Source organism: Protomyctophum bolini, assembly GCF_963924005.1.
Source record: "Protomyctophum bolini genome assembly, chromosome: 19".
Lineage (NCBI taxonomy): Eukaryota > Metazoa > Chordata > Actinopteri > Myctophiformes > Myctophidae > Protomyctophum > Protomyctophum bolini.
Window position 1 is genome coordinate 14,693,780 of NC_137880.1, and position 19,643 is coordinate 14,713,422.

Consider the following 19,643-nt stretch of genomic DNA (forward strand, 5'->3'; position numbering starts at 1 on the left):
CACACACACACACACACACACACACACACACACACACGCTTTCTTGCCCATATTGGAAAAATTAGTTCAGTGCCTGCAGGTCAATGTGGCCGCACGTGCGTGTGCCTCTCCGATTGTTCTCTACTCATTTTACCCTTATTATGGCTGTGAAATTCTGATTTACATCTACTAATGAGCAATGAGAGAGAGAGAGAGAGAGAGAGAGAGAGAGAGAGAGAGAGCGAGAGCAAGAGTAGCATCATGGTCAGTCACTCCATCAACAAGTATACTCGCTGATATGATATCAACTTAGCATTCACTTATAGTGCAGGAACCAACAGCCCAAAAGTTGACTATACTCATACCGCACGCGCACACACACACACACACACACACACACACATACACACACACACACACACACACACACACACACACACACACACACACACACACACACACACACACACACACACACACACACACACACACACACACACACACACACAGTAATGAGTGAGTGATACTTTTGTGTATCAAATATAATTTTATTCCAAGGGAAAGTTGGACTGCTTCTTCGCTCTGCATGGGCAGAGATGGACAGAGTGTACAGTAGGTAGCACTGGACATAACGGCTTGCATAATGTAACGGAGAGCAGAGGTGTTTTAGTGTTAATGGCTGGAGTCGGAAGATAGAAACTTGGCCATGCTGAAATCCTCAAATAGTGGGTAGTGAAAAACAGGGCCCTCAGTTCCATGGTGTACCAGAACACTATCCTAGGTACAGTGGATGTAGTACGTTTAGTTCCAGGGTGTACCAGAACACTATCCTAGGTACAGTGGATGTAGTACGTTTAGTTCCAGGGTGTACCATTACACTATCCTAGGTACAGTGGATGTAGTACGTTTAGTTCCAGGGTGTACCAGTACACTATCCTAGGTACAGTGGATGTAGTACGTTTAGTTCCATGGTGTACCAGTACACTATCCTAGGTACAGTGGATGTAGTATGTTTAGTTCCAGGGTGTACCAGAACACTATCATAACATACAGTGGGTGTAGTATGTTTAGTTCCAGGGTGTACCAGAACACTATCATAACATACAGTGGATGTAGTATGTTTAGTTCCAGGGTGTACCAGAACACTATCATAACATACAGTGGGTGTAGTATGTTTAGTTCCAGGGTGTACCAGAACACTATCATAACATACAGTGGGTGTAGTACGTTTAGTTCCAGGGTGTACCAGTACACTATCATAACATACAGTGGATGTAGTACGTTTAGTTCCAGGGTGTACCAGTACACTATCATAACATACAGTGGATGTAGTACGTTTAGTTCCAGGGTGTACCAGTACACTATCATAACATACAGTACAGTGGGTGTAGTACGTTTAGTTCCAGGGTGTACCAGAACACTATCATAACATACAGTGGGTGTAGTACGTTTAGTTCCAGGGTGTACCAGTACACTATCATAACATACAGCAGATGTAATACGTTTAGTTCCCAACCTGCAGGGGGAGCAGTAGGTGTACAATGTATTCACCTGGTTGATGGCAGGGACATCCTTGGTTCCTATGCAGGGTCCCAGGCTGAGTGCTGGCAGGTCCTGTCCCTCCACCCTGTGGGACTCCAGGCAGTTCTGTCTCTGTCGGATCACTCCTGACTGGGAGTCCGAGTCATCAGGCACTCTGGAACGCAGACAAACACTGTGGTCATCACACTGTAGGAGTGAGGCAGCTGCGCTTTCTCTGCACACCACACCGCGCCGCTTGACAAGAAATGACATCAATTCGAGTGACGCACGGCCATGCAGTGAACTTGACTGTTATATGTCAAGTGTTAAAATGCCCAAGGCCTCACACAGTCAGAGCCTCTGTAATGAAACGTGTGCAGTAATGTCTCCTCACATGTTCTATAGCAGGGTGAGGAGATTGCAGGAATTAGAAAACACCGACTGAACAAGCAATACAAAAACACCCTATGAATATAAATGACACCATAACAATTGCATAAAGCTAAACCACTAAAGAGATGAATGTGTTAAGACTTTTGTTAAGGCCATGAAAAGATTACTCCCCAAACTTCGTGCCAAACACTTTCACACTTTGCCTCGTGCACGCACGCACGCACGCACGCACCACTCTTTCATAAACATTCTTTCTTTAAAATCTCTCCCTCTATTCTTAACCTTGACTTAAAATAAGCTGACATTAATTCAACACCATATCTCTCTCTCTCTCTCTCTTTCTTATAGACCTGTTAAAGGTTATTTTATGTTTTAAGGGTCAGTCATCTCAGTCAGTCAGTCTTCTCTAGAGACTCAGCCTCTTAATTCTCAGGGATTAACATCAACCTGCCATGCATAAATCTGCGCTCTAGGGTGTGTGTGTGTGTGTGCTAGATACGGTTCCAATATTTTTTGCCAGTAAGCTTTTGCATGATATCATACGTGTTTGTCTATTATGTCCACATGAATCTGTGTGTATAACTGTGTACGCGCGTGTTTGTGTACTGCACAAATAAATACATAAATGTGTACTCCTGAACGTGTGTGTGTGTGTGTGTGTGTGTGTGTGTGTGTGTGTGTGTGTGTGAAGGGGCAGGGAGTTCATCTCAGGAGGAGCAAAGGCTCATGGGATTCCAGCCAATCACAGTGGAGACAGAAACACTCACTAACACAATGGAGCTGATTAAGGTGCTTAGATGGATACAAGAATGGGCTGGAGGTGTGTGTGTGTGTGTGTGTGTGCGCATTATTTGAGCGAAAAGAAAGCTGTGTAACTGGCACTGAGAGAAGGAGAGAATTTATGCAAGCGACAGACAGACAGACAGACCGACAGACCGACAGACAGACAGACAGACAGACAGACAGACAGACAGACAGACAGACAGACAGACAGACAGACAGACAGACAGACAGACAGACAGACAGACAGACAGACAGACAGACAGACAGACAGACAGACACACAGACACACAGACACACAGACACACAGGTGCCACGCAGGGAGGCACTGGGTACCATGTTCATAGTACTTTGGTATGACCCGGCCGGCGATTGAATCCCGACCTCTCAATCTGAGGGCAGACAATCTAACCACAAGGCCACTGATCTGGTCAATCCATTGGGACTACTATACTAATCATTCAAGCACATTCCACTAAAATAAAGATGAATACAACCAATGCCTTTACTCTCACTCATTTCCCCACATCCCTTCTGAGTCCTGACCTCAGATCAGCCACTCTGACCAGATCTCTCCATGCACAGAACTGAGGATCCTGCTCTGGATCAGAGGGCTGTGAACCAATTCCTCCCCTGCTCCACAATAATGCTACCAGTGATGAAAGAAGTACTCACATGTTTTACTGAAGTAAAAGTATCAATATCACAATGTAGAAATTAGCAAAAGTCTGGTATTAAAAACTGTATAAAGATCTTGTGAAAATAGCAGATCTACAAGCTCACAAAGCGTAAATCCATGGTGTAGGTGTAGGCTGTAGGGTAGGGGACATGGGGCTATATCTTGTGCCACCCCTTATCCCTTATCCCTAAACTAATTTGCCATTTAATACTATTTAAAAAAACCTTTTAAAATAGTTCAAATGGCCGATCTACAAGCTCACAATGTCTCGATGTAGATCGGCTAGTTGAACTATTTTAAAAGGTTTTTCGAAATAGTAAAAAAATGGCAAATACATTTAGGGATAAGGGATAAGGGTGGCATACGATGGAGCCTAGAATCTGCACACTGCCTCCCAATATAACTTTATTAGATTAGATTACAACATTTTCACCTACAGTTGTCTTCATCAGGTAACACATTTGCAGTAAATGATCATGAAGCAGGGAAGCGCGCGCACACACACACACACACACACACACACACACACACACACACACACACACACACACACACACACACACACACACACACACACACACACACACACACACACACACACACACACACACACACACACACACAGTTTCTTACTTGAGCTCGGGGTAAACGTTGTCTAGGTACCACTTGAAGGATTTACACTGGAGCTTCTTACGCAGATCCACTCTGCCTCGGATACTGACAAGATAGAACGATATAGAAAGAGAGAGTAAAGGAGAGTTAACTATAGGTGTGTGTGTGTGCGTGTGTGTGTGTGTGTGTGTGTGTGTGTGTGTGTGTGTGTGTGTGTGTGAGACCTACTCTCCGTAGGACTTCCCTCGTGCAACAGGACGAGCCGAATAGTAGAACAGTCTGAACTCATCCATCCACACCTCTGCTGTGCGCCGTGTGTTCCTACACACACACGCACACACACACGCACGCACGCACGCACGCACGCACGCACGCACGCACGCACGCACGCACGCACGCACGCACACACACACACACACACACACACACACACACACACACACACACACACACACACACACACACACACACACACACTGTGTAACAACAACCTTTGAACAGGTTAACGCGATAGTTAATGACGGTACATGGAGGCGATGGTTTGAGGAACGGAACAACAGATAAATAAACACATTAGCATGCCGTCATTAGACACCTGCTGCCTGCAAACATCTGCTCTGTGTGTGTGTGAGTGTGTGTGTGTGTGTGTGTGTGTGCGTGTGTGCATGCATGCGTGCATGTGTGCATGAGAGCAATTCTCATCCAATGTCTATCTAATGTTTCACCATTATCTTATTCTCAACGCTCACTCTGTCTCTCTCTGTCTCTCTCTCTGTAGTAATTAGCCATCAGCTGAGCTGTGAACGGTCTCATATTCTGATGAGAGGAACCCTTCATTAATAATGTATGATGCACACTTTGCTCTTCATTATTCACAGTTCAGTCAGCACACTCCTTTCCAGATAACATCTCTTTGCTCTTCATTATTCACAGTTCAGTCAGCACACTCCGTTCCAGATAACATCTCTTTGCTCTTCATTATTCACAGTTCAGTCAGCACACTCCTTTCCAGATAACATCTCTTTGCTCTTCATTATTCACAGTTCAGTCAGCACACTCCTTTCCAGATAACATCTCTTTGCTCTTCATTATTCACAGTTCAGTCAGCACACTCCTTTCCAGATAACATCTCTTTGCTCTTCATTATTCACAGTTCAGTCAGCACACTCCGTTCCAGATAACATCTCTTTGCTCTTCATTATTCACAGTTCAGTCAGCACACTCCTTTCCAGATAACATCTCTTTGCTCTTCATTATTCACAGTTCAGTCAGCACACTCCTTTCCAGATAACATCTCTTTGCTCTTCATTATTCACAGTTCAGTCAGCACACTCCTTTCCAGATAACATCTCTTTGCTCTTCATTATTCACAGTTCAGTCAGCACACTCCTTTCCAGATAACATCTTCAAGTGTAATGATATTGCATTGCATTTTGGACCACGGCTCTGCTCCCACGATGCTCCACAACAATGTGGAGCATCCCCCAGGAAGCAGAGCCAAAGATACACAGTTATTACATGACATGATATTAGACAGATGAATCCCTCAGAGGGCTCAAACTAAAGATAAGCAGTTATTAGAGAACACGATAATCTACATACTGCATGAACCCACATTGAATGAGTAGCGAAGGTCTAAATGTTACTACAACACAAGGCTGAGGAGGTGGAAGAAGTTTAACAGCTTTCGTGCTAGTGAGAGATATGCTCATTGGAACCACCTATTTTCTACTGTTAAAAGTAACTGTTCGCATACAACGTTTTTTTTTTTAAAGAGAAAGTCAAGTCAAGTCCGTCGGATCGCCGGTTGTCCAGAACCAGCAATTGATCACACACATTGATTAGCCAAGTGATCACACCTGATCACCCCTAGATCTCCATATATGGAGCTGGCCTGTTCTGACATCACAGTAATGTTCTGACATCTGCATAGACTCCATATTTGGGCATGCCTGACAAAGGACAAAGAACAAAGAATATGGGCATAAAAGTGACAGAGACATAATAACTGAGTGGGGCATGCATTTCCAACTTGCATCGTTCCAAGCAGGCCAGTGCCCAACAGGCACCGCTCTAGTTAAGCTAATTCACAAAACCTGTGTTTGTGTGTGTGTATATATCTGTCCGGGGACACGCAAGCAACCCGGGCACTGTACCGACCGACTGCAACAAACTTACCGCGTGTTTCGACGTCACCACCTGGGAAAGTGTCATGCCAAGTTATGTCAAATGCTGTCAACTATTTTAAGTAACTTCCCCAACCCAGTAGTATACTTATGGAGGGAAGAGGCAGGGTTGCAGGTAGAGTGAGGTATAGAGGGTGTAGATCAGTCAGTAACTCACTTGATGTAGGTGTTGGCGTTGCCCTCGGGGAAGACGTATGGATGTCTCTTCCTGAAGACGTGGCCCACTCTGCTGCAGGGAAGGATCTCTAGACTGCCTCCACACTGCCACACACGGAACGAGATCTCTGCAGTGCAGTGACGACCCAAAAGAACGGCAAAGTATTCTTTAATACGAGACTACTGACAAGGTACGTTGTGTACGAGAACAAGCACTGTGTAGTATACTGTAGGATAGTGTATGAGATTTAATAATAATAATATATAAAATATTACATGCATATATCATTAAAATTACTATGTGGGTCTATAATAATTCATGTTTTGGTTATTTATTATAACTTTACACACGTACTTTAGCCAGGGCTTAATAAGTAGAGAGACGCCAGACTGATTCTGTCACTCAATGTCATTCACACTCCCCCAAACCTATGGAGAATTATAGCGTATACATCAAAGACATTTACATAGTTAGATTTGCCAAATAAGCCATAGTGTTTTTAAAACAAGCCAAATTTCCCCCCCCATAACACATCATTGATATGGTAGTGCAGTTACAATATAGTACAGGCTATTTTCAAGCTAATGCAGAGTTGCATTAGCCTCCTGGTAGAGTAAGGTGCATAGTTTTGCAGCTTGTTAAACTCTCCAACCTGTCCATCATGGTGACAGTGTTAACTCTCCAACCTGTCCATCATGGTGACAGTATTAACTCTCCAACCTGTCCATCATGGTGACAGTATTAACTCTCCAACCTGTCCATCATGGTGACAGTATTAACTCTCCAACCTGTCCATCATGGTGACAGTATTAACTCTCCAACCTGTCCATCATGGTGACAGTATTAACTCTCCAACCTGTCCATCATGGTGACAGTATTAACTCTCCAACCTGTCCATCATGGTGACAGTATTAACTCTCCAACCTGTCCATCATGGTGACAGTATTAACTCTCCAACCTGTCCATCATGGTGACAGTATTAACTCTCCAACCTGTCCATCATGGTGACAGTATTAACTCTCCAACCTGTCCATCATGGTGACAGTATTAACTCTCCAACCTGTCCATCATGGTGACAGTATTAACTCTCCAACCTGTCCATCATGGTGACAGTATTAACTATCCAACCTGTCCATCATGGTGACAGTATTAACTCTCCAACCTGTTCATCATGGTGACAGTATTAACTCTCCAACCTGTCCATCATGGTGAAAGTATTAACTCTCCAACCTGTCCATCATGGTGACAGTATTAACTCTCCAACCTGTCCATCATGGTGAAAGTGGGCCAGCTCTCTCTGAATATTTGATGGCTCACTGGCAGCCTCAATACCAAGCCTTTGTTAATGTGTTACGCTGGGCGTACGTGTGCGTGTGTGTGTTGTGTGTGTACGCGCATGTGTGTGTGTGTGTGTGTGTGTGTGTGTGTGTGTGTGTGTGTGTGCGTGCGTGTGTGTTATACACAGTGTGGGTGCTATTTGCTGTCTGCTGTGTGAGTGAGCGTTACACAAGCGAACCTGCAGGGAGAGAGTGAGCGAGTGCAGAGCACACTGAGCAAAGGGTCTTATTAAACCGTGGTTATACTTTCCAGCGAGCCACACAGAGTTCAACAAAAATACTATACAATAAAAACATAATGGAGCCACGATCACTTCAGGTTTATCAAGGATTAGAGTGGATGTGGGTGCAGAGAGAGAGAGAGAGAGAGAGAGAGAGAGAAACTCACCGAAGTTCTCCCCGCCCCAGATGTCCATGGCGGTGTCATATTTTCCCAGGTGATTGAACCAGGACTTGTCAATCACAAAGAGCCCGCCTGCGATGATAGGAGTCCTGACGCAGAGAGAGAGAGTTAGTAATTAGTGTTAGTGTTTATTAGTGATTATTGCTTTTAATTCTTTGCTTTCCTAAACAATTCTTGTTTTCTTGTCCTCTCCCCTAATCACTAATGAAGGGAAGATATATTGTGATGTAATGAATTCATAAAATTGCTTTGTGAGTGTGTGTGTGAATGTGTGTGTGTGTGTGTGTGTGTGTGTGTGTGTGTGTGTGCGTGTGTGTGTGTGTACGCACGCGTGTACATGTGCGTGTACGTGTGTGTGCGTATGTGTGTGTGTGTATTGCGTGCGTGTGTCACAAGTACTGTGTATCTTGAGAACCGCCCGAGAGATTCACTTTCTGAGAACCTGAGATGCGTCAAGTCACAGGCGGTTGTCCAATATCTAAAGATAAATCTGAGAATCCCCATGGAGTACCCTGATGTTTTCAACATGACATCATAATCCCCATGGAGTACCCTGATGTTTTCAACATGACATCATAATCCCCATGGAGTACCCTGATGTTTTCAACATGACATCATAATCCCCATGGAGTACCCTGATGTTTTCAACATGACATCATAATCCCCATGGAGTACCCTGATGTTTTCAACATGACATCATAGAGAATCCCCATGGAGTACCCTGATGTTTTCAACATGACATCATAATCCCCATGGAGTACCCTGATGTTTTCAACATGACATCATAGAGAATCCCCATGGAGTACCCTGATGTTTTCAACATGACATCATAATCCCCATGGAGTACCCTGATGTTTTCAACATGACATCATAGATAATCCCCATGGAGTACCCTGATGTTTTCAACATGACATCATAGATAATCCCCATGGAGTACCCTGATGTTTTCAACATGACATCATAATCCCCATGGAGTACCCTGATGTTTTCAACATGACATCATAATCCCCATGGAGTACCCTGATGTTTTCAACATGACATCACAATCCCCATGGAGTACCCTGATGTTTTCAACATGACATCATAGCACCGATGATGTCATGAATCCCCATGGAGTACCCTGATGTTTTCAACATGACATCATAGAGAATCCCCATGGAGTACCCTGATGTTTTCAACATGACATCACAATCCCCATGGAGTACCCTGATGTTTTCAACATGACATCATAGCACCGATGATGTCATGAATCCCCATGGAGTACCCTGATGTTTTCAACATGACATCATAGCACCGATGACCATCGTCTGGCTTTGACTTCATATTTGGAATGGCATGAACTCCATATATGGGCATAAAAAGGACACAGACAGAAAAATACAGAAATTTCCATCCTACATTAAAATGGGAGGGCTGGCGGGTGGGCGGAACTCTAACCATAAAAGGAGTTCCCAATGCAGCTACGCCCAAATATGGAGTGTGCTGTCTAACCTCAATGTGTCGTCATGGCATCAGCCGCAAACCATCAGTCAATCAATCATCAATCAAACTTTATTTATATAGCATGTATAAAGCTCCATATATGGGCGCAAAAGGGGTGATGCCCATAAATGGCCATATATTGATGACATCAGCGATCTCCATATATGGGCATATGGACTTATACAGAGATCCGGTTGTCCAATGCCAGACAGGACTGATATGCCCATATAGGGTCATGTGATCGTGACATATGATGTCATCAGGAACTGCTACTTAAAGCCAGCTAGATGCATTCTGCATTACTATAGAGCAACCTCAGAGTGAATCATACACAGTAAGGAGGGTGGCGAACATTAAGACAGGCTCAAAACGAAACACGACGACAAGACAAAACATAACGCTTGAAAGCCGGTTAAAATGTGTTCTTCAGGGGAAACGGAGCAAGTCTTTGAAGAACTGAAGGTTTTCGGAGACTCGAATCAGCCACTTGACGACAAGGAAGATGTGGAGTGTGCCAGTCACCTGTCTGGTAGTTACACAGACATAGAAGCATGTTCCAGTGACACGAACCTCGGACAACAATCCAGAATTGAAGAGCAGGAAGTACCGGAGGACCCGTTAGCACAAAGTGAGGTCCATGGAATTCCTCCTATATTCATGCCAGACAGTCATTTCGACCTCACGACCAACCCAATGCAATACCTCACAACCAACCCACTACCACCAAACCAATACCTCACGACCAACCCACTACCACCAAACCAATACCTCACGACCAACACATTACCACCAAACCAATACCTCACGACTAACACATTACCACCAAACCAATACCTCACCACCAACCCACTACCACCAAACCAATACTTCAATGTATATGACCCCAGGACCGGCTCTCTCCAACCTCTCTTCCTCTACCACCCTGCTACCACCCCTCTACAACCTGGCTACCACCCTGTGGCCACCCAGCTACAACCTGGTTACTACCCCGCGAACACCCAGCTCCAACCTGGCTTCCTCCCCGCTACCAGTCCGCTACAGCCTGGCTACCACCCCGCTACCACCCCGCTACCACCGCATTACTACCACCCTGCTACGGCCTCGCAACCGACCTCACTGGGAGAGAATGACGGAGCCTTTCAGTCAGGCATTCCCGATGCAGGTCTACAAGTGTTGTACCATGGACACTCCGAGCATCTCACTGGGACTCACTTCAGTCCATACGAGGGAGGAGAAGACGAGACAAAAGACAAAGAGGAAGCTACAGACAATGGACAGATCCCAGCAGAGAATGGACAGATCCCCTCGGTAGCCTGTGAGCAAGTCTCCAGCTCTGCAACTGTCCAAACGCAAGCAGGAGACACTGATGCACCAAGTGCTTGCGGTCGTCAAAAGTCTGCGCAGACTTCGGCTCGACCAGGAGCAGTAAAGACTCGCGTGAAAAGGAAACCCCACACCTGTATACATTGCGACAAGAATTTCATTAAATCGGACAACCTGAAGAATGTCCACAGCGGAGAAAACCCTTATAAGTGCAAACATTGCGACAAGAGTTTCCTCCAGCTGGGTGACCTGAACAGACATGAGCGTATCCACACGGGAGAAAAACTGTTCCACTGCCAACAGTGTGACAAGGCTTTCAGTCGGTTTGACTCCCTGACGAAACACCAGCTCGTCCACACTGGAGAAAAGAAATTCCACTGTAATCAGTGCGACAAGAGTTTCAGTCAGTCGAGTAACCTGAACACGCACCTGCGCCTCCACACGGGAGCCAGACCGTTTCACTGTAAAGAGTGTGACAAGAGTTTCAGTGTGTTGGCTCACCTGAAGTCCCACCGACGGCAGCACACTGGAGAAAAACCTTACAAGTGTGAACAGTGTGACAGGAGCTACACTCGCTCGGCTCACCTGAAGGCACACATGCATCTCCACACAGCCAGTTAACCACTTAGACCTGGTCTAGACTTGGCAGACCTTGACTGGGCGGCATTATTTCGGTATACAACACCAAATATTTTTGCCACAAATAGCCCATTTAATAGCCCACTGCTATTTGAGGCTAATGTTCCCCCAGAATAGGGATGTTGGTGTTCAAGTGGTTAGGTGTTCTGGACAGACACCAGTTTAATGTTTCCACTGTAAACATTTAAGAGGGCCATCCGGGAACAAAAAGAAGAACCATCTGGAAGGATTTACTGTTTATACTAGAGGCCAAGCAACACTCTCACCTGCAAATTTCAAATCAGCCTTTTATAGGGTGACTTGGCCGATTTTTGCAACACAAATTGCAATACAGATGTTGTCCAAACATTGCGCAAATCGATACACATTATCTCTATAGTCACGTGCTCAAGACGGACTTGTCAGATTTGAGGGGCGGTAGCCCCTCCTATGTCCAGCTTTTAGTGTTTGTGTAAACACAAACATTGCGTAAGACAAACATTGAAGACGAAGGTGAGGACACAAATTCAGAGAATTGGAATGTAGCTTGTTAATCTTTATTGATAACGAGCAGCTTATGGATCAGACTTAACAGAACCAGTATCTTTTACTAGGGCCTTCCAATACTGTACTTTTCTAACAGACGGAAGGCAATTGACCTTTTTACCAATAAAATAATATTAAAGAACCTGTTAACTGGTTAATATATGTACAGTTTCTTTAAAAGCATAATTTTGTTTACCCGGACAGCACTGGTTGGCAGGTATCAATACACTTTTAGACTGACATGTTTGTGCCAGCATGGATGATTAGAGTTATTTCTTGATTGCCTCTTGTCTTGATTGTTTAAACATTAAGTGATGAGCCGCTATGCTCCATAACAGCCCAAAGCTTATTGATAACGGGTACTCAATAAGCTTGTTATCTGTTTTTTTCGGGAATCGGTTATCGAGATCCATCCCTATACCGGAATGAGATGATATATGATGATGTACGATCATAAGAGCGCCCCTCACTTCACACGTGTGTGATTTTTCATATTCCATCCTGATTGGCTAAGGTTGGCATCTAAAGTTTGCAGGAGTGGTCCATTTTGAACAAAATGCCTCAAATCATGAATACAGCTTTATATTGCCATGCAACCTCACATTGGCCTATGTTATAGTGCCACCAGAATTTGTTGCTGTTACTCGTAGATATTTGTACAGTGCATATTCTACTACCTGGCCTGGTGCGGAGACCTGTGCTCCGAGGAGCAATATTTTTCTAGTTTGTTTTATTTTATTTTGCCTATTTATTTTGACATTGTTGAAAATATTTTGACCCAAATGACTAGGGACGTTATGTTGAAAGTGTTCAAAATAGCATGGAGTACCCTGATGTTATCAACATGACATCATAGCACTGATACCCATAGTCTGGCTTGGACTTCATATTTGGGATTGGCATGAACTCCATATATGGGCATAAAAGGGACACAGACAGACAGAAACAGAAATCTCCATCCTACTGTATATTAAAATGGGGCGGCCTGCGGGCAGACCTCTAACCATATAAGAAGTTCCCGATGCAGCTACGCCCAAATATGGAGTGTGTTGTCATGACATCAGCCGCAAACAATCATCTCCATATATGGGCGCAAAAGGGGGCATGCCCATAAATGGCCATATACTGATAACATCAGCGATCTCCATATATGGCCAAAAAGGGACAAGGGCTTATACAGAGATCCAGTTGTCCAATGCCACAGATCCGACTGAGATCCGACTGTGATCTTGGGGCGATGTCCATATTTGGCAATAATGAGATAGAAGACCTATGAGGTCATAAGGCAATGCTATTTAAAGCCAGCTAGATGTATGGATATTTAAAACAAGAAGCATAGTGTAACAGGAGGATCTGAAGTCAGAGATCAATCTAATGCCGGCACCTGGGGTTTTGGATTAGTCTTGTTCAGCAACCACAGAGCAAATTAATACACAGTGAGATTTAATCTTGTACAGCAACCTCAGAGCAAATCAGTACACAGTAAGATTGAAAAGAGGGTGGTGAACAAGACAAAACATAACGCTTGAAAGCCGATTAAAATGTGTTCTTCAGGGGAAACGGAGGTCGTCTTTGAAGACATGAAGGTTTTCGGAGACTCCTACCAGCCGCTTGACGACAAGGAAGATGTGGAGTGTGCCAGTCACCTGTCTGGTAGTTACACAGACCTCGGGCAACAATCCAGAATTGATGAGCAGCAAGTGCCAGAGGACCGCTTAGCAGAAAGTGAGGTCCATGGAATTCCTCCTGTGTTCATGGCAGACAGTCATCTCAACCTCACAACCAACCCGCCACCAAGCCAATACCTCACTACACACCCACCAGCAATGCAATACCGCAGGACCAACGCGCCATCCCAATTCCTATATGACCCCACGAATGGCACTCTCAAACCTCTCTACCCTGCTACCACCCCTCTAACACCTGGCTACCACCCCACGTCCACCCAGCTACAACCTGGCTACCACCCCACGTCCACCCAGCTACAACCTGGCTACCACCCCACGACCAGCCAGCTTCAACCTGGCTACCACCCCACGACCAGCCAGCTACAACCTGGCTACCACCCTGCGACCAGCCAGCTACAACCTGGCAACCAACCGGCTACCAGCCAGCTACAACCTGGCTACCAACCGGCTACCAGCCAGCTACAACCTGGCTACCAACCGGCTACCAGCCAGCTTCAACCTGGCTACCACCCCACGACCAGCCAGCTACAACCTGGCTACCAACCGGCTACCAGCCAGCTCCAACCTGGCTCCCACCCGGCTACCAGCCTGCAAGGACCGCATTACTACAACCCTGCTACAGCCTCGCAACCGACCTCACTGGGACAGACTGATCAGTCAGGCAGCCCGGCAGAGAATGGACAGATCCCCTCGGCAGCCTGTGAGCAAGTCTCCAGCTCTGTAACCGTCCAGACGCAAGCAGGAGACACTGATGCACCAAGTGCTTGCAGTCGTCAACAGTCTGCGCAGACTTCGGCTCGACCAGAAGTAGTAATGATTCGCGTGAAAAGGAAAGCCCTCACCTGTATAAATCGCGACAAGAATTTCATTAAGTTGGGCAAACTGAAGACGCAGCAATATGTCCACAGCGGAGGAAAGCCTTACAAGTGCAAACATTGCGACAAGAGTTTCCTCCAGCTGGGTGACCTGAACAGACATGAGCGTATCCACACGGGAGAAAAACTGTTCCACTGCCAACAGTGTGACAAGGCTTTCAGTCGGTTTGACTCCCTGACGAAACACCAGCTCGTCCACACTGGAGAAAAGAAATTCCACTGTAATCAGTGCGACAAGAGTTTCAGTCAGTCGAGTAACCTGAACACGCACCTGCGCCTCCACACGGGAGCCAGACCGTTTCACTGTAAAGAGTGTGACAACAGTTTCCGTACGTTGGCTCACCTGACGGCCCACCAGCGGCAGCACACTGGAGATAAACCTTTCAAGTGTCAACAGTGTGACAGGAGCTACACTCGCTTGGCTCACCTGAAGGCACACATGTATCTCCACACCACTTAGACCCTCTGGTCTAGACTTGGAAAAACTGTACCGGGCGGCCTTTTCTTGGTCTACAACACCGAATATCTTCGCCACAAATAGCCCATTTACAAGCTGCTATTTGAGGCTAATGTTCCCCTGCAGAATAGGGATGTTGGTGTTCAAGTGGTTGGTGTTCTGGACAGACACCAGTTTATGTTTCCACTGTAAACATAAGAGGGCCATCCGGGAACAAAGAGAAGAACCATTTGGAAGGATTAACTCATTTACTGTTTCTACTAGAGACCAAGCAAAACTCTGGACTGCAAATTTCAAATCGGCCTTTTATAGGGTGACTTGACCGATTTTTGCTAAAGAAATTACAATACAGATGTTGTCCAAATATTGCGCAAATCGATACACATTATCTCTATAGTCACGTGATCAATTTTGAACAAAATGTCTCAATCATGAATGCAGGGTTCAATTGCCGTGAAACTTCACATTGGCCTGTTAGCGCCGATATTTGCTATTACTCCTAGATATTTTGTTGTGCAAATCGGTACACATTATCTCTATAGCCAAGTCATTAAGACGGACCTGTCGGATTTTCATATTCTACTACCAGGCCTGGTGGAGAGGAGCCATTTTTTCTAGTTTGTTTTATTTTTTTAATATTTTGACCTAACTGACTAGGGACGCTATGTTGAAAGTGTTCAAAATAGCATAGATAAATGCCCGTGCACGTGGCCGGGCGAAAAACAATCTCCCATGCGCAGTACCATGTGTAAATTGGCACATTTATATATATATATATATATATATATATATATATAAATATATATATGTCATCAAAAACCCTAGCCATAACGTATCTAAATATGTTATATTAACAAGTAAACATAGTCAGATAAGCATCTTGCTTATCTTGTTTGTAAACAATGACAAAAAGACTTCTGAATTGCACATTTTCAGATAATAGGTTGTGTGGTGCATTAATGGGAATGGTTATAAATGCAATTACTCTTTTGCAAGATAATTCAAGAAATGTAGCGAGGATTGTATTTGCTGGGGGAGATGGGGGGAACCGATGCCTCACTATTTTCAGATTGTCTAAGATCACGTGTACGCCACACTTCAGAATAGGGGGGCCAACAGCCGGAGACCATGGCTATGTGGGGGTCCTTGGCATGGTAACGTTTGGGAACCCCTCCTGTAAGCATCTGTAACACTAGCAGACTGGTACATAACCACACTCTCAATGGTCTCCATATTACTCTGATGATTCCACAAATAAGCCTATTAATTCACGCACACCCGCACGGTGCAGGGTGAAACCCTGGTGGGTTGGACATTATGCGTCATCAAATCCTCTTTGGCTATTGCCAATTACCCTACCTGCTCCTGCAAGTAACAGCATGTTTGTGTGCGCGCGCGTGCGTACTGTATGTGTGTGCGTGCGTACTGTATGTGTGTGGGTGTGCACACGTGAGTATGTCTGTGCATAAAAGGGTGTGCACAAATTTGTATATGCATTCATTTTTGTGTACTGTATGTGAGCATCTGTTTTAATAAGATTGTGGTTGAACGTGCGTGCGTGCGGGCCTGTGTTTACCTGATTGGTTCAGTAGGGTCAGCTCGACGAGCACGCTGCTCTGGAGACAACTGTTCCCACTTAAAATGAAGACTCCAGTCAAAACCTGGAGAGAGAGAGAGAGAGAGAGAGAGAGAGAGAGAGAGAGAGAGAGAGAGACACACACACACACACACACACACACACACACACAGAAACTCTTATCTCCAAATTCAAACTTATCGTGAAAATGAACGCCCTGCTTGATAGGCCTACTATACAGTGTCACACAAAAGCATCTAATGTACGGTAGCTACTTTTGCTATTCCTGAATTAGAATCCTGAAAAAGTTACAGTTTTGGACATATTATGAGGTTTAGACCCGACAGACAACGTAACGTCACACCAATGTAAAGTTTTAATAATAAAAAAATAAAAAATAACTTTAGTATTGGAGTCAGAATGAGTGTATCTTGTTTTTGCACTGGCGTTTTTTTTTAATTCATCTGCAGTACATTGGACCGAATCCCTCTCTGCGTGTGTGCGTGCGTGCGTGTGTCTGTGCGTGCGTGTGAGCAAGTCTTTAACTGTGGTTGAACTGTGAGTAAGGAAGTAGGCCTACCTTGACTAAATTGGTAACTTGTATGAGCGCAGATGTTATGCAGTGTACTAAAACAATTCAGGGATTTTTTCCAGTCTAGTATCTCTATAACCTGATTTATTTAAGTCTGTGCAAACACAATTTCTCTACTGGGATCATAAAGTCATCAACAGACTGTAATGAGATCTCTCCTCTGCAGTTGGACCCACGTTGCTTCAACATTCTCATGAGCCAGTAAACTAGATCAAAGCGGACCAGACAAATCAGTGCTCTTAATTTAATCCATATACAAGGGATATTTTCAATTTAATGTAGAGCCAATCAATTAATGTGCAATTAGCCCCTTGTTGCCAAGCTAAACCTAAACTGGGAATCTATAGCTACAGTAGTGATACAGAAGCACAGCATATCTGTATGCTTATCTTTTAGGTCATGTATGAACATTTAGTGTGCTGTAAACGTAAGTAACAGTGATACTTGTTTAAAGGCCAGACTTTGGTTTTAGTCATAGTCTCAACACTGGCTGAGGTTACACTACAGCGTGGAAACGGTCCAATGTTCTGGTACCGATTCAACGGCCGCTGCTACAAGTACGTCGCCACAGACCTCAGCTGGGCCGACGCAGAGCTGAACTGCTTGTCTCAAGATGCCAACCTGTTGTCCAGGTAATGCTTTATGGTGTCGTCCACTCACTGTTAACAGTTTTTCTATTGAGTTGTAAATGTACTGTAATTCTGCAAACTGTTAATAAATCAATCAATCAAAACCATCCATCCACAGCGAGGGTGAGCTCAACTTTGTCCGAACCCTGATCAAGAACTTTGACCCTATGGAGGAGAGGACCTGGTTTGGACTCAGTGACATTCACAAGGAGGGTGAGTGGATGTGGTCTGATGGCTGCACAGTTAGACACACCTTTTGGTTTCAGTGGAGAGCATGACAATATAGGTGGAGGTGAAAACACTGTGCTTTTACAAACTGGAATACTCAATGGGCTGACATGGTGATAACACTGTGCTTTTAGAAACTGGAATACTCAATGGGCTGACATGGTGAAAACACTGTGCTTTTACAGACTGGAATACTCAATGGGCTGACATGGTGAAAACACTGTGCTTTTACAGACTGGAATACTCAATGGCCTGACATGGCGTGCCATCGCCCTTATCCTTCTGTTTGTGCATCTCGTAGAGTCTGTCCCCAATTAACCCATTCTGACCTGAGATCAGATTCTAAAAATGTCTTCTACATCCTGACAGTTTTCTGAAAAAGCTATGTTTCTATGTCAGTCAATCTCACTTAAAAATAAGTAATAATGTTAAACAATATTTTGATCAAAATGTGACTCCTTTAAAAATGGATAAGATTTAAATTTTGATTATTATATAAAAAAACATGCCTTAACCACTTCCTCAGTATAATAGACTATTTGAAAATAGCGGATCTACAAGCTCACAATACGTCATGATGTGCCACATTATGAGCTTGTAGATCTGCTCTTTTCAAAAGATTTGTATACATTTGAAAACTTGAAATGGGACATTCTGCACAATGAGTACTTTCTACTTTTGGTACTTTAAGTACACTTTGATACCACAAATTGTGATACTTTTCCCACCACTGCATATTGCTAGAAGCTATTAAGACTCAGTGCAGATCTGCTCATCATGGGTCGAAGCCACCTGGTGGTTGAATAGCCACTCCACATATTAAAATAAACCTGTGGGTGTGGCTGAGAATCTGGGTGTGTGTCTAACAAAGGTTGAGATTGAGGAACAAACTTACGGGACTCCACTGTAGGTTACCTACTTATCCAGTAATGCCACATCTATAGTACATCCAACCCAAATTCTATTTTATAACAATGTCTAAAATGACAGAAAGCCCCAAGCTTAAGAGCTCTGCCTCACTAACGAGACAGAAGAAAGCCATGTGTCAGATCCTGTATCCACACTGATCTACCCATCTCTACAAATAAACTGTAACTATCCTGAATGAGTACATTATATTAGGTTATGGAGTATGGATACAAATCCCTAAAAAGGCAAGGTGTACTTTGCTTTAGTTGTAACTAACTAGTGTCTGGAGGATTAAAGGTAATGCTCCTGTGTATACATGTATGTAATCTGGCACCACTGCCGTATCAGGCACAAGTATTCATTACGTCATTTGCTGGGACGGTGCATACGCATCGAATATCGTCCTGGCCGAAACTAGTACTTGCGCGCTCTGCTTGCGCAAGTAATGATAAAAACAGGTGTTAGATGGTCTACTTTTGGTGTGTATGTATGTGTGTGTGTGTGTGTGTGTGCTGATGAAGCAGTCCAGTCCAGCAGTTCCAATATTTGCTGCCACAGCACTCCCAACCCCCATCGGTAGGGTGTGTGTGTGTATGTGTATGTGTGCATGGGTGCGTGAGTGTCTGCAGGCGTGCATGTGCATGCATTTCCCTGTCTATCTGGGCCTGAGTAT

At 44.5% G+C, this 19,643-nt stretch overlaps 2 protein-coding genes across 2 annotated transcripts in view; one reads left to right on the forward strand and one right to left on the reverse strand.

The window, feature by feature from the left end:
* galnt14 (UDP-N-acetyl-alpha-D-galactosamine:polypeptide N-acetylgalactosaminyltransferase 14 (GalNAc-T14)) overlaps positions 1 to 19,643 on the reverse strand; it is a 110,517-nt gene that overhangs the window by 13,677 nt on the left and 77,197 nt on the right. The window contains exons 8-13 of the mRNA XM_080791123.1: positions 16,613 to 16,697; positions 8,033 to 8,136; positions 6,308 to 6,434; positions 4,193 to 4,285; positions 3,986 to 4,069; positions 1,531 to 1,675 (exon numbers count right to left, since the gene is read on the reverse strand). Of these exons, the coding sequence (XP_080647249.1) occupies positions 1,531 to 1,675; positions 3,986 to 4,069; positions 4,193 to 4,285; positions 6,308 to 6,434; positions 8,033 to 8,136; positions 16,613 to 16,697 (638 nt within the window). The remainder of the gene's footprint in view (positions 1 to 1,530; positions 1,676 to 3,985; positions 4,070 to 4,192; positions 4,286 to 6,307; positions 6,435 to 8,032; positions 8,137 to 16,612; positions 16,698 to 19,643) is intronic.
* On the forward strand, positions 16,873 to 18,111 carry LOC308334081 (lactose-binding lectin l-2-like; the record flags this gene model as incomplete). The annotated part of the gene is made up of 3 exons (XM_080790669.1): positions 16,873 to 16,879; positions 17,659 to 17,836; positions 17,952 to 18,111. The coding sequence occupies 3 exons, from the start codon at positions 16,873 to 16,875 to the stop codon at positions 18,109 to 18,111; spliced, it is 345 nt and encodes a 114-aa protein (XP_080646795.1).